The sequence below is a fragment of the Hesperophylax consimilis genome, chromosome 21 (genome assembly GCF_061612785.1).
Source record: "Hesperophylax consimilis isolate HC1 chromosome 21, BYU_Hcon_1.0, whole genome shotgun sequence".
Lineage (NCBI taxonomy): Eukaryota > Metazoa > Arthropoda > Insecta > Trichoptera > Limnephilidae > Hesperophylax > Hesperophylax consimilis.
In genome coordinates, this window is record NC_142856.1 from 17,180,934 (window position 1) to 17,195,025 (window position 14,092).

The 14,092-nt window shown below is 32.5% G+C and overlaps 1 protein-coding gene across 1 annotated transcript in view; it reads right to left on the minus strand.

Annotated features, from left to right (window-relative positions):
- The window catches only part of Cyp301a1 (Probable cytochrome P450 301a1, mitochondrial), a 54,508-nt gene extending 43,991 nt beyond the window's left edge, over positions 1-10,517 (minus strand). The window contains exon 1 of the mRNA XM_089644740.1: positions 9,789-10,517. Within this exon, the coding sequence (XP_089500866.1) occupies positions 9,789-10,507 (719 nt within the window). The 5' untranslated portion in view covers positions 10,508-10,517. The remainder of the gene's footprint in view (positions 1-9,788) is intronic.
- Positions 10,518-14,092: the final 3,575 nt, after the last annotated feature.

Below are 14,092 nucleotides of genomic sequence, written 5' to 3' on the forward strand. Positions count from 1 at the left end.
AACATATCTTCTTAAATGTCAAAATTATATTACAGTAATTAATGGAAATAAAATTTACAAATCAATGTAAAAAAGTTTGTACTAAACCAATAAAAGTTTTTCTAGATTTATGTTTTTTTACTTCGGTATAGCATTTCGTAATAATTGTGAAACACGATACATTATAAAGGATACAAGAACTAGAACGTCCATTTCCATTATGTTGTACTAAATCTACACATCCACATTCAGAAGTAATTTGTCACACAATTAAATACTCGGGTGTTTGGGTATATGAATTTCTTATTCAAAGTCACGGCACATTCGTTTTCTTCGTCTTCAATGGCAGACTTTAAAGATTACTTAAAACAACGTGCCATTAACATTGGCTGCTTCTACTGTTGGGTTGTCGTCAACTACTGACACAGTTACAAAGTTTTTAATAATTAGTAGTTGGTTGTAATCAAGGTTAAAGTTACTTAAAACAATGTACCATTAACATTGGCTGTTCTACGGTTGTGTTGTCGTCAAGTACTGACACAGATGCAAAAGTTTGTAGTAATAAGTAGTTGGTTGTCATCAAGGTAAAAGTTACTTAAAACAATGTGCCATTAACATTGGCTGCTTCTACTGTTGGGTTGTCGTCAACTACTGACACATATGCAAAGTTTTTTGTAATTAGTTGTTGGTTGTAATGAAGGTAAAAATTACTTAAAACAATGTGCTATTAACATTGGCTGTTCTACAGTTGGGTTGTCGTCAACTACTGACACAGACGCAAAGTTTTTAGTAATTAGTAGTTAATATTAATCAAGGTAAAAGTTAATGTGCCATTAACATTGGCTGCTTCTAATGTTGGATTGTCGTCAACTACTAACTGACACAGTTTCAAAGTTGTTGTTTTTTCCGTTCCAACAAGCAACAGAGCGGCTTATCAAGAACTATTCTCATATCTCGGTCCTAAAATATATTACAAAATCCCTTCACAGATGAAACTGTGGGAATTGTCATCTTTCGGTCCAAAAATAACAAAATTGTTATTAGATCTAGGTAGGACTGATCCGACATATTACTAAAACATGTAATCTGATAATTATTTATCACGAACATCTAGTTGTATCTTCACTTTTACATACTTATTTTCTCTCAAATTTTAAATTTTATCCAACTTTTTATTTTTTTTATATTCGCCATTAGTGTATTACCTACTAAATTTGTTTGTCATATTATTATTCAACAAAAGAGTGTTACTATTGTATAATTGTGTTACTATTAGGTATTTTGTAATGTTACTGTTTTATAATTGTAATTGTGTCCACGTATGATAATTTGAAACCTGTTAATTTGACTGTCCTAAAACGGGAAACCTTCCTAGTTGAAGAGTCAAAAGCTTCCTTAAATAAAAATTAATAAATAAAAAAACAAAATAGTAGTTGGTTGTAATGAAGGTAAAAAATACTTAAAACAATCTGCCATTAGCATTGGCTGCTTCTACAGTTGGGTTGTCGTCAACTACTGACATAGTTGCAATGTTGTTAGTGATTAGTATCTGGTTGTAACGAAGGTAAAACTTAAACAATCTTGCTAAATTGGTTTTAGAAAATACGTGAGTGGTTTAAATTTTTAAAAAATGTTATAGAAAACAGTGTTTAAATTCTGACAGTTGGTATTCAAACATACTTATTTCGGTTGTCTGTGCGTGATTATTTGTCACGGTGAATTCTGTTACAATTTTTTTTTAATTAAAGTGAAATTTTCAAAATTTGAACTGTTTAAAGTAGGTTCGCAACTACAATAAATATTCCAACAAAAATCTATTTTAACTGTCTTTTTCATCATTGGAATTATACTGTAATAAAAATGGGAAAATTTGTATAACGCTGTTTTTGTGAAAAAATCACCTCAAAGGCGCGGTAAACAGATCTAATATATGCCTATGAAATACTTTTTTACGTGTTTTTTGGTTTCACTGACTAGTAAAAGTTGTTCAAAATGTAAATTGGTTGACCTATTGATAAAGTAGTGGTCATAAAATATTTGAAAAAAAAACTTATGCCACCTCAGTTGACATAAAAACTTTCGACTCCCATGACCCAGAAAGACCAATTAAACTATTTATTTCTTTAAGAAATGTTTTTTTCTTTTTAAATTTAACAAGTTCAACCAAATTAAGATAAAATAATTTATTGTCTTACGGAGAGGTAAACCTAATCTCCATTGCGAAAATTTCACCTCCTCTCGGAAATGTTTCAAGATTAACATCGTCTTAAACTTAAACAATATTGTAATTCAAGCAGATTAAAAGAAGTATGAATTAATCTCTTTGCTCGTAAAGTTTTACGGTTGTCTCATAAATCTCATAACTTGATTTTTCTAAATTGTAAAATATGGGCGTATTATAATTATTTTTGTTCGATGCATAAGTAAATCCTTGTTCCAAAAACCTGTACGCATAAGTTACAAGAGTAAAAAAGCAGTTAGCCATCAAAAGTATGTGAAAGTTGGTATTCATTTTCAGATTAAAATTTTGTAACTCTTTAAAAAAAACTTTATGCCATTTACTGGTTTACACGACCCGAGGTAAGGTTTGTTTCTTATCCTCTCGATGATGTTTTTTTAAATTTTGCGTGACCTGTTTTGCTATCCGGTTGCGCCGTCACGGGGAATACTGTAATAGAATAGCTTTTGTGTGTGCAAAATCATATCCATGGCCTATATATAGTCACGGTAATGACTGCAAGAGAATAGCTTTTGTTTGTGCAAAATCATATACATTGCCTATACCCTTTCAGTCATGGTGACGACTGCAATAGAATAGCTTTTTTGGTAAATTCATATACATGGCCTATACCATTTCAGTCACGGTGACGACTGCAATAGAATAGCTTTTTGGGGAAAAAATATATACAAAACCTATACCATTTAAGTCGCGGTGTCGACAGCAACAGAATAGCTTTTTGGGCAAAATCACATAAGAACCTATACCATTTTCAGGCACGGTGACAATACACGGTGTAATTGAATGGCTTTTGTTTGTGCAAAATCATATACAAAGCATGTACCATTTCAGTCACGGTGATGACTGTAATACATCAAGTTTTTTTTGCGTAAAATCATTTACATAGCCTGTATACCATTTCAGGCATAGTGACCGCTACCATAATAATAAGCTTTTGTGTGATGCAAACCTAACCAAACCAAACCTAACCTGACTGTAATTTACCTAACCTAACCTACAGGCTGCATTAGATTAGACTTTGCTATCATTGTGTATCTTCCGTTATCATCAATCAAATAAATTCTGTGAACTGAAATGGTCTAGGCTTTGTGAATGATATTGCACAAACAAAGGCTGCTCTATTACAGTGGTCAGTCGTCACCTTCACTGAAATGGTATAGGCTTTATACAAACGCTACCCAGTTTCACACATTATTTGATTTCTAGATAATTTCTAGGTAATTTTGGTATTTCCTTACATTTTATAGGAATTAAACAATTTATTTCGTCTTTTTATTGATTTTAACACTAGCTTATCTAAAAAAAAAGTTTTTTTGATCAAATGAAACATACCTATTGATTCTTGTATATTTTGGAACGGCTTTCGCTGTGTTTGGTGACAAGGTTTGAATATCCAGGTACTTCATCATCTTCTCGTATATACCTCAATAGGGGATACCAGTCTCACTGGATCAAGAGCGGTTGAAACTTTAGTGTTACTCACATTAAAAATCAAAGTAACGGAAATTAATTTAAAATACTTCCTATGATCTAGAAATTACAGGTACATATACAATTTGTGCAAAACTTTATAGTGCTGTAATATTTTTACAGATATTCTGTCGTGAAATTAAAATTCACGTATTCAATTTTCGGACAGTAATACTCGTAGTGTTCATTAGTTGTTATCACGTAATAAAACAGGCAAAATAAAATATAATTTGCCATAAAAATACCACCTTTCTAAGCATAAGTAATATTACGTAGCTACTTCTATTGGTATAACGAATTGATTTTATTTTATACATTCATTCTTTGTATTCATTACTTTCACAATCTTAAGTGTTCGTTGCACCCAGACTGCAATGCAAGTATCATTCAATGCACTAAGCATGTAACAACTTGTGACCTCATTTCGATGTATCAAAATTTGATTAGCCCAATAATATTTTACTACAAACCGTCCATTAAAAGTGTTGCTTAAAACCGTGCAAAAAAAATGACCTGATAAATTGTTTTTTTAATTATATTGCTTCATGACATTAGAGATGAAATGTGTGAAACATATTAACTGTGAGAAAAAACCTGTGGGTATTTGGCTCAATACGTTTATTACAGTTGACAATATTTATAAAGTATGACGATTGTATACAAAAACTGAAGTTTTAAAAATAGGTATTCAGTGGTGGGATGAAGAAATGATTTTTTTGTTTTTTTTTAATGCCAGCTCACAGTTCGAAAATTTCTAGATTTGTTTTCAATTTAATTTACAATCGTTATGTAAAAGCCCAAAAGTGTTAATAAATAAATGTATGTTTCTTTTAAATACTCGTAGAATCGCAATACACGTAAAAATATAGTTTTGTCATCCTGAGGTGATTTTCTAACGAAAACGGCGCTATACAAATAATCCAATCATTTTAAAGTGTGGTTTGGTAGGTAGGTACTTTTCCGTTATCGCCAGCGGACAAGATTTTAGGGTTAGGTTTTAAAATGAGCTAAATTAAATTGCTTTCTTAATTTGATGATATGTATTAAGAGGAAGCTACAGGCCAAAAATGTGTATATTCTTGATATTCCTTATATTTTAGGTAATAGGCATTGACAGAGTCTAGAAACGTTCAATTTCACACACAAAATTGGTTTTAATTTAAAGCAAAAAAGTTAATAAAGTGAAACTGTCACAGATAATATTAGCTATAATGCTTTATTTTTTTAAAGTTTTTTCCTTTACGCGTTCATACATTTCTATTTAAAAGGAATATTTTTTAGTAGTTTACATTTATCTTTTTTATTGATTAATTTATTATTTTATTTGTATTCTACTCAAGTGAAACTATAGGAAAACCTTCAATTTATCTAAAGCATATTTTTGGTATTTATAATGTACACCAACTCGTTATAAAGATTAATTAAAATAGTGATTTTGCATTAAGCTTCGCCTTAATAGATTGTTCTTAGTGTAATCCTAACCTAAGCTAAAAAATATGTGTTGGGCGATAGCCCGCAAGTACCGTTTTTTATTCATGACCTACATTTACGCCATTAAAATGTTGCCTTTGTGAAATTTGAGCATCATAAAATTTTATTCTATTTTTGTGTTAGCACATAATTTTTTTAATATTTTGATATCTCATTGAGACCCATTACGATAAAAATAACCGATAAAAATGAAATATGATTTATTTATTATATACGTAGGGTTTATACCTATTTTTACTACGCTTCTTTCACTAGGGAAAGTGTCGAGACAGTCGAGTTTGCAAATATTTTATTTTAACAATAAGTGACTCCATTAATGGATGACTAAACGCAGTTGGCGCTAACAAAAACTGTCCAAAGAAGTGAATCTAGCAGTCCACAATGGAGTACTGGCACCTACCCTGATGTATGGAAGTGAGGCATGGAACTGGCAGAAAAAGGATGAAAGCAGACTGAATGCTGTAGAAATGAGATCCCTGAGGCGTAGGTTTGGTAAAACAATGTATTATCGTGTGAGAAATGTGGAGATCCGCAACGAGTGCCAGGCTGATGTGAGCATAATGAAAGGGACGCTTAGATGGTTTGGACATGTGGAGCAAATGATCGAAGAGTGTAAGTAGAATATATGACGCAAATGTGAATGGTAGCATAAGTCGGGGACGCCCGAGGAAGACATGGCACGATCAAGTGAATCAGATACTAGTGTCAATAATGTTAAGAGTCAGAATAATAGAAGAGTATTTATGAGAAGATGTATGAATGATAATGAAGCAAGGAGTGTGTGCCAAGACAAGTTATTTGGCAGTCCGTCCTCCCTGCCTACCCCTGCGGGGAAACGGCGTGATGGTTAGGTAGACAGTAAGTTAGTTAGTTAACAACAAGTGCCTACATTTAAGGTTAATTTCGATAAGTACATTTTTTTGATGCAAAAATATTTGATAGATTTATCTAATACAGTTTGGTATTGGCATTGGTATTTTGTGACAATAATAGAAAACTAATTAGAGTATTTCATATCATTGCAGAAGAAGATAATATTAATAAATCTAAATGAAACAGACAATACACAGAAATATAAAGATAACGGACCCAACTAGGAATCGAACCCAGGATCTCTTGTTTTACTGGGACAGGCATCTTAAACCACGCGACCACAGGGACCTATTTATTAAACGTCATATTTTTCGATATCATATTTCAAAACAGAATTAACAATATCGTCTTGCAACTAATTTTGGCATGTAACTTTTTTTAATGATTACAAAATTTCTAATGTAATTGTTTTGTAACCTATATAGTGTCTCGGATAAACAAATCTGATTTTTATTAATATGTGGATACCTATTGATTTTGTTTAAGGCGATGCCATACGTAGTAATGCAAAATCATGTGTTTTTGGTTTGAAAATTTAGTCGCCTAGAAATGTTTCAGATGCTTTAATTAAATACTGCGAGTAGAATACATCTTGGCCTTTGAAATAATCGAGTATTTTTTAGATAAGTCTTTTTATAAGCCTAGAAAAAAATAATGTAAAGGCCTATGAAAACTGCTTTAAAGTTCAAAATCTCCTACTTACGAACCCATTTTCGGTTATGATTTTATTGTATAATGTGGCAAATTAAGTTATTTATAAAATATTCGAAAAATTTTTAAATATTTATGCCTGAACATCCACAAAATAAAATAAAAGGCATTTTGGCCATGTTTTTTTCTTACATAAATCAAAACGGGCGGATGGTGTTAAGCGGGAACTTAAACCTTATCACCATCTACGTAAAGGTTGTTATTGATAGCGGCTCAACTTTTTAACTTTTTCGCCTAACAACTTTTTCTTTTAACTTATTTTGAAGGTTATAACCCATCAATGTAATATATCATATATAAAATCATGTGATAAACTACTATTAGAAATAAATGATAATAAGACAAAAAATATCAGTGTGTTTTAAAATTAGGTAAACATAAATCTAATTGATGCCCTAATCTAGTGTAATAACGTTTTATAAACAAAATACTGTAATATTTTCATATTTGATTAGCCACAATCATGTTTTCTTTTCCAATGAAAACACTCGTGACCGTGGAAAATATCGCGTGACTGAATTCATAAAATTGCGCATCTCCTCTTGAAGGTGCCAATCTAATCATGATTATAAAACATGCAGAACGCAGCACAAATTAGAAAGAATCAGAAGAAACTATTTCGACCACCAGACTTTTTTTACGTTGGCAAATCGTAGAAGACAGGGTAAATCGTACCGAATATTGGTACTGGACGAATGAACTGTATTTTTAACTAGAAAGAATTAATTGATCGTGTTTATTTATCACAAGGAAAATTAAGAATAGGGAAAAGGAGGCCTTGTGAATCGTGTTTGTTTCATTTATAAGTTCTGGTGCTTTCTGGAAGGTTCCGTGAGCACCATTAATAGTTCGTAGTTGTACATATAATAAGCACAGTTGTTTACACAACACGAACTGTTTTGCAATCACCAAACGACACTGTTTAATATATTTAACTTGGGGATGGTAATTTACACTATTTTTACACGAGGGCAAAATATTATGCAACTTTCAATAATGGCGATTATTCGAACAAAAATCAAAATAACACTTGTTTTGGGCTTCTCTTTTCAAATCTTTGTTCTTCTAAGACAAGACTTTTACGAAAGGAACAAAACAAGGGAAAAGGCATTTAACACGAATATGGAATAAACACAAAACAGTTTCAATATTAAACACATTGTTAAAATTGTCTGGGCATACATTTATAAAAATATTATTAATGCTTTTTTTAGGGATAAAGGATTTTTGTATATTTGACTACCACACAAGAATCTGAATTGGCTGGATTATGACGTCCCGAAACGGCGTAATGTTGTGAAGCTAAAATAAGTGGGAAAAGCAGAGAGACGTGAAAGAGGAAAACTAGAAAGAAATTACTATTCATATCTGATCTCTAAAAGCGGGACTGTTTATTTTTTAATGCCTACTTTTTCTACATTATATTTATCTACTTTTAAGCCAACAACGTCGCAAACATTATGTCCATGTACTATTTAAATATATGCCAAATAGTAAATCATTTCAATCGTTCACATTTCCTAATGGCCTAAGCATTAGATTGTGAACCGGGAGATTGTAGTTTAGATTCCCACAATTATTGTTCTGATGTAAAATATTATTGTTAATTTTACATCAGTCAAGTACCACAATTTATGTTAAAATTAATAAAGTGAATATTTTTTCACCACTGACTGGTACCTCCGTGTTTAGTAGTTCTTAGCACCGACGTATTCACTTCAAAGCATAAAAATTCAACATGCATACCTCCGTCTCGCAAGACTGCACGATGAGTCTATGAAGGTATGTGAGGTACTTACTTACTGGTAAGAAATATGATAATAGAATGCTAATCAATCGGTTGACAATTACCACAGAGTTAGCGAGGATCAGTGTGGAGGTCGCTCAATGCTCGAAGTATTAATTAATTTACTCGTATTTGAGATTTTTAACTCCATACTTCAGGGCCTGTGTCTTGTGTTGGGAAAGCAGTATGGAGCATCTTTCTGTCGAATTCAAGGATTGTACGTGGGCCTTAGAACCTACGGTAACAAAGTGTCGAATACAAGAACTAGGTTTTCGTAACATTATTATATGGTAAAACGTGTTCATGCGTGCTATCCATATTCATGCTATCCAAACTGTTGAACACAAAAAAAAAACTTGCTAGTGGTAGAAACGTTCTGATGTGGTAACTGTGGTAAAACGATATCATGCGTGCCCTTTATTATAGCCAAACTGTAGAACACAAAAACTTGCTAGTGGTAGAAACGTTCTCATGCGGTCAATGTGGTAAAACGATATCATGCGTGCCCTTTATTATAGCCAAACTGTTGAACACAGAATAACTTGGTAGTGGTAGAAACGTTTTCATGCGGTAAATGTGGTAAAACGTTATCATGCGTGCCCTTTATGCTAGCCAAACTCTTGAACTCAAAAACATGGTCGTGGTAGAAATGTTCTCATTATGTAAATGTGGTAAAACGTTATCAGGCGTTCCCTTTATACTAGCAAAACTGTTGAACACAAAAAATGGTAATGGTAGAAACGTTCTCATTAGATAAATGTGTTAAAACGTTCTTAGGCGTGCCGTGTATGCTATCCAAACTGTTGAACGCAAAAAACTAGGTAGTTGTAGAAACGTTTTCTTGAAGTAAATGTTGTTAAACGTTCTCATGTGTGTCGAATATAATGCACTGGCTGTGCACCAGTGACAATAGGCATAAGATGATGGCAATAAATAAAATATTTCAAAAAGTTTGCACTATATTATTTTTTTTTTTAACCAAAAAAAAAGTCTTTTCCTGTTAAATCTTAAAAACCGTTTTTAAATTTCACCATAATTTTCGTTTCTGATGTCGAGTAACATGTTGTATACTGAGTAAGTAGGTACTGTGTTGGATTACATATTCTCTGCTATTATATACGTATAATAGGGTTTGCATAGTTTTAATGCACTCACACTTCAGTGATTTCATTTGTACTGCATTTTGAATTTGTTTTATTTGTTTATAAATAAACTCATAAATAAAATTAATATACTCACACTCCAACAACTCCAGCCAATTCTCCGAAGAAATCCTTCCGGACGATGCTCTTGTATTCGACGAGACACGGCATGGAAGGCCTGAAAGGGGTGGGACCCTCCCTCCTGTAAATTTTTTCAATCTCATCTGCATCGTACAAGAATAGCAAATCTGGCCGTCCAACCAAACCCCCCATCTTTACTATCTCTCCGTATTCATCATACAGAATTTGTGATACTTTTCCCAAGTCTGAGATCTGGTACTGTCCAATATAAGGAATCAATCTCCAAGTATTGCCGAGGATTGGTAAAGGTTTCGGACCGGGCACTTCAGAATATGGCTTCGAAGTTTGAAATTCCTCAGCCGTATAAGGGCAAGTAGAAGCACTTTCCACTTCATCTATGGTTGTCGTGGAACGTTTTCTCACTTGCAAGTTATCACTTTTCACCGCACTCACTTTATCTATTGAATACGCGCGCTTTTGCAAAAGAAAATTAGAATTTTTCAAATTATTATTCGCACGTTCGAAATTGTTTCCCGCGCGCCGTTCTTTTGTGTGAGAAATTTGTTGACAGTTGTTGTTGAATTGGCTGTCGATTAGGGTTGTTTTTTGTTCGTTTTTAACCGTTTTTTGTTGGTGATTTGTGTGAATGTGTTTTATTGTAGATATTGTGGCGACATTGTTGTGTTTGAATGCATCCGTTTGGACGGCTTTGAGGGCCGAACGCAGTGCAGACATGTTTGCTGCTAGCTCTATAGAAATAGACTGATCGTACGGCGGTAAAAGAAGGTGCTCACTTTGCACGATTATTATCACTGATTAAAAGCAGAGGCGTATTCAATAAAACATTGGCCTTTTTTATACTGGTGACCAATACCCATTAGAGTAAATTAAATGTTAAATAATTTGTAATGTTGGTAACATTATCTTACTGTTAATACTCGTAAGAATGTTACTAATCGGGCTGGAAAAAACATTTGCTGCTACCAAATCACGATTCGATCCTAAGATGTTACGCCAGCGTTACCGAAATATTTAGTGAGTTATAATTGATAAATTTCAAGCTTAGAAAAATAAAAAATAAAAATTATAATTAGCGACCGGTTTCGACACGTTCGTGTCATTAACTAGCTATTTTAAAACTAAATTTTTGAGTGCAGAAATATGGGGTTTTATTTAGTTTGATTCTTTGGTGGGAGGGGATTTGAGGGAGGGGGATTCGCTCAACATGCCCAAACCAAGCGTCCCTTTCTTAGTCTTACTCATTAGTTCGTTACGCTGAAGTACATGAAAAATTTGAATTTTTGAATTTCTACATGATGGTAGAAGTAAGAAAATATAAATAACTTTTTTCGAAATTCCAATGTTTATTTTTCCACTCAAGAATATTTATTTTTCCTTACAAACAATTCAACTTTTACTTAAAAAATAAAAAGTCGTTGGAACTATGAAAAAAGTTATTTCTAATTTTAACTTGTAGATTATAATTTTATCATGTAGAATCATAATAATCGGTAAAGAGGGTGTTAAGGGACGTACTTTAACCACTGATTCCTTACATTATTTGCGTAAAAAATTTTAATGATATTTTGGTGTCTGATGACTTTTTATGTTTTTTTTTTTCAAAAAAAATTCAAAAACATTATAAAAAAAAATTCCCACATGTCATCACTGATCACTCTGTTTATATGTTTCTGTTGAAATAAAAAACAGTAAAAATTTCACCGGAGACCAAACTATCATTTACATTTTTTACTCCAAATAATGTCAGGAATCACTGGTTTGAGTGAGTAAAGTACGTCTCTTAACACCCTGTATTATAAAATAATTTTAAACAAAACGTGTTCATTATAAGCATTTATTATTTTTGCGTGAAAAATGTTTCACGGTATTTCAAAATATTTTGCCATTATTTTACATTTTTTATATATTAACAATATTTTACCACATTCGACACGTTATCAAAGATTTTACTGTGTTTTCATCATTTTATTTTGTCAATTTGGACAATACTTTGCCCATTTGGACATTACTGTCCAGTTTATTTATTGGACAATTTGTATAGCGCCGCTTTTGTGAGATATCACCTCAGGGGCGCTTTACATTTGATGCAGGTATTACAAAAAATATAAATATTACAAAAATTGAAGATGAAAATTGAAAATGCATGTATCCATAACATAACATATATATGTTTCTCCGCCTTTTTAACACGAGCATTTGCTCTAAAAAAAGGTGTATCACGATGTACTGTAATGTATTAAGAAGAAAACAAACTTAATGTAATGTAATAACATGTAATTGTAAATTTAATATTAAATAGAGAAAAAAAAATCAAATACCTCATTTTACCATATTTAACCAAATCTTACTCTCCCTGAGAACCGTATTTTATTATATTTTAACAACTCTTATCATACTTTCCAACATTTTGCCATTTATTAGCATATTTTCCTATTTTAAAATTTTCTTAACCAAATTTTTATCATTTCCTACTATGTTGTATCATAATATTTTCCCACATTTTACTTTATTTTACCACAATGTCATCACATTTTTTCGAATTCACCATATCTTACAAAGACACGATCCGGTTCTGGTTTTGTAAAATTGTGAATCGAGTATCGTAACCCCATTCGCTGAGTTAATTGAGACCGTACGCACGCCACAACCGCATTCGCATCCACGGCACAAGTATTAGAGAAATCAGCAGGTAAATTAATGGAACTCCTCGAAAAACTTATCTCAACATTATATGTGAGGTTTTAAACTGAACCATCGTGTAATTTCCTTTTACTGTGTTAGTCAATCACGATTATTTTTTCAATGAAATCCGACACCGCCATAACTACAATTACCTGAGATTAGTTTATAAAGTTTGGCTAAATTAAAGTTTTCATGTTGTAAATAATTTTAACTTAACAACGACAATTGCGATGGAGTTTAAAAGATTGTAATAAATAGTATATGTTTTATGGGATGTGTCGGATTGCACAAACTTCCCCGCATTCCGGAATAAATTCTTTATTATTATTGTGGTGGATTAGTTCGTGTGTTTCTGTAGACGGGAAGGCTGATAAGGAAATTAGGGGTATTTTTTATGTGAACATCGCAGTTCAAGAGTTCCAACTGGCCGAAGCCAGTGGGACTAAGGCAACCCTCATTGGGCTATTTTGTGAGGCTGAAAGGTGTGGGTAGGGGAAGAGATTGGGAAAAGGTTGGTTGAAAAGCGCCTTTCTCTTCAAATCTGTTCACCAAAAACAGCTAGTGCCATCTGAAGAAACGTTTTGATCTTTTCACCAGGACGAAACTGACAATTTCTACTCAAGGAATGCGAGTGCAGGAGTGCAAGGAGTGCAGAAAAATTAATGATTTACTGATAATGATACAATCATTATACAGCGGGTATTATAAGTACGTTTATGAATGAATAAGGCAGAAACAACAAAAAAGAAGAAGGTAATGTAATTCACAAACATTTGTAAACCAAATTACACGTAAACCGTAACAACAATTCACAAAAAAAAAAATATATATATTCAATAATTTTATAATAGCCCCTTTGTAAGTAATCTTTAAGTACCTGAATACGTCTGTCTCGACACAGGTGTACCCTAGTGAGACAGATGTAGAAAAATTTATGTAATACAAATTTATATTGATGAATAAATAAAAAAATAATAAAATACCCGCTTCTGTGGGTTTTTTCGCTGCTAGGCCCTGCAGACGGTTTGTTTGAAGGGCTTCGCCCAATTTATTAAAGTTCTCTAATAGTACCTATAGTTTTGCCCCTTTACATATACAACAACAATTAATAGAATGTGTGCAAAAATTTACTTAACGCCTATTAATTTTTCCTATTCAAATAAAAATCATTTGGGAATGCTAAAGTTCTAACTGCCAAACTTACATTAACTAAATAGAAATCTACTGCCAGTCAGATCTCTAGAAATTAAGGAGCGCCACCGAAAATATGTATCTTCTAATATATAAAATAAAGTCGCTATCTGCGTCTGTCTGTTTGTGCGCTTAGTTCTTCTAAGCTACGTAACAGCTTTTGATAGCGTGTTCTCTATCATTTAGAGAATATCATCTAAAAGGTTTTATATACAGGGTGTATCGGCACGTACCCGACAAACTTTAACCAGCTATTCCTTAGCACATTTGGAGTAAAAAATGTTATAGGCACTTTGCTGTCCGGTAACATTTTTTTCTAATAAAAATTTTACTATTCATATTTTCTCCACATGTCACCAATGTTTTATCCTTCGTCAAAGTTTGAAAACCCGTCTGGCAATATTTTGTTCGAGTTTCGTTGAATAA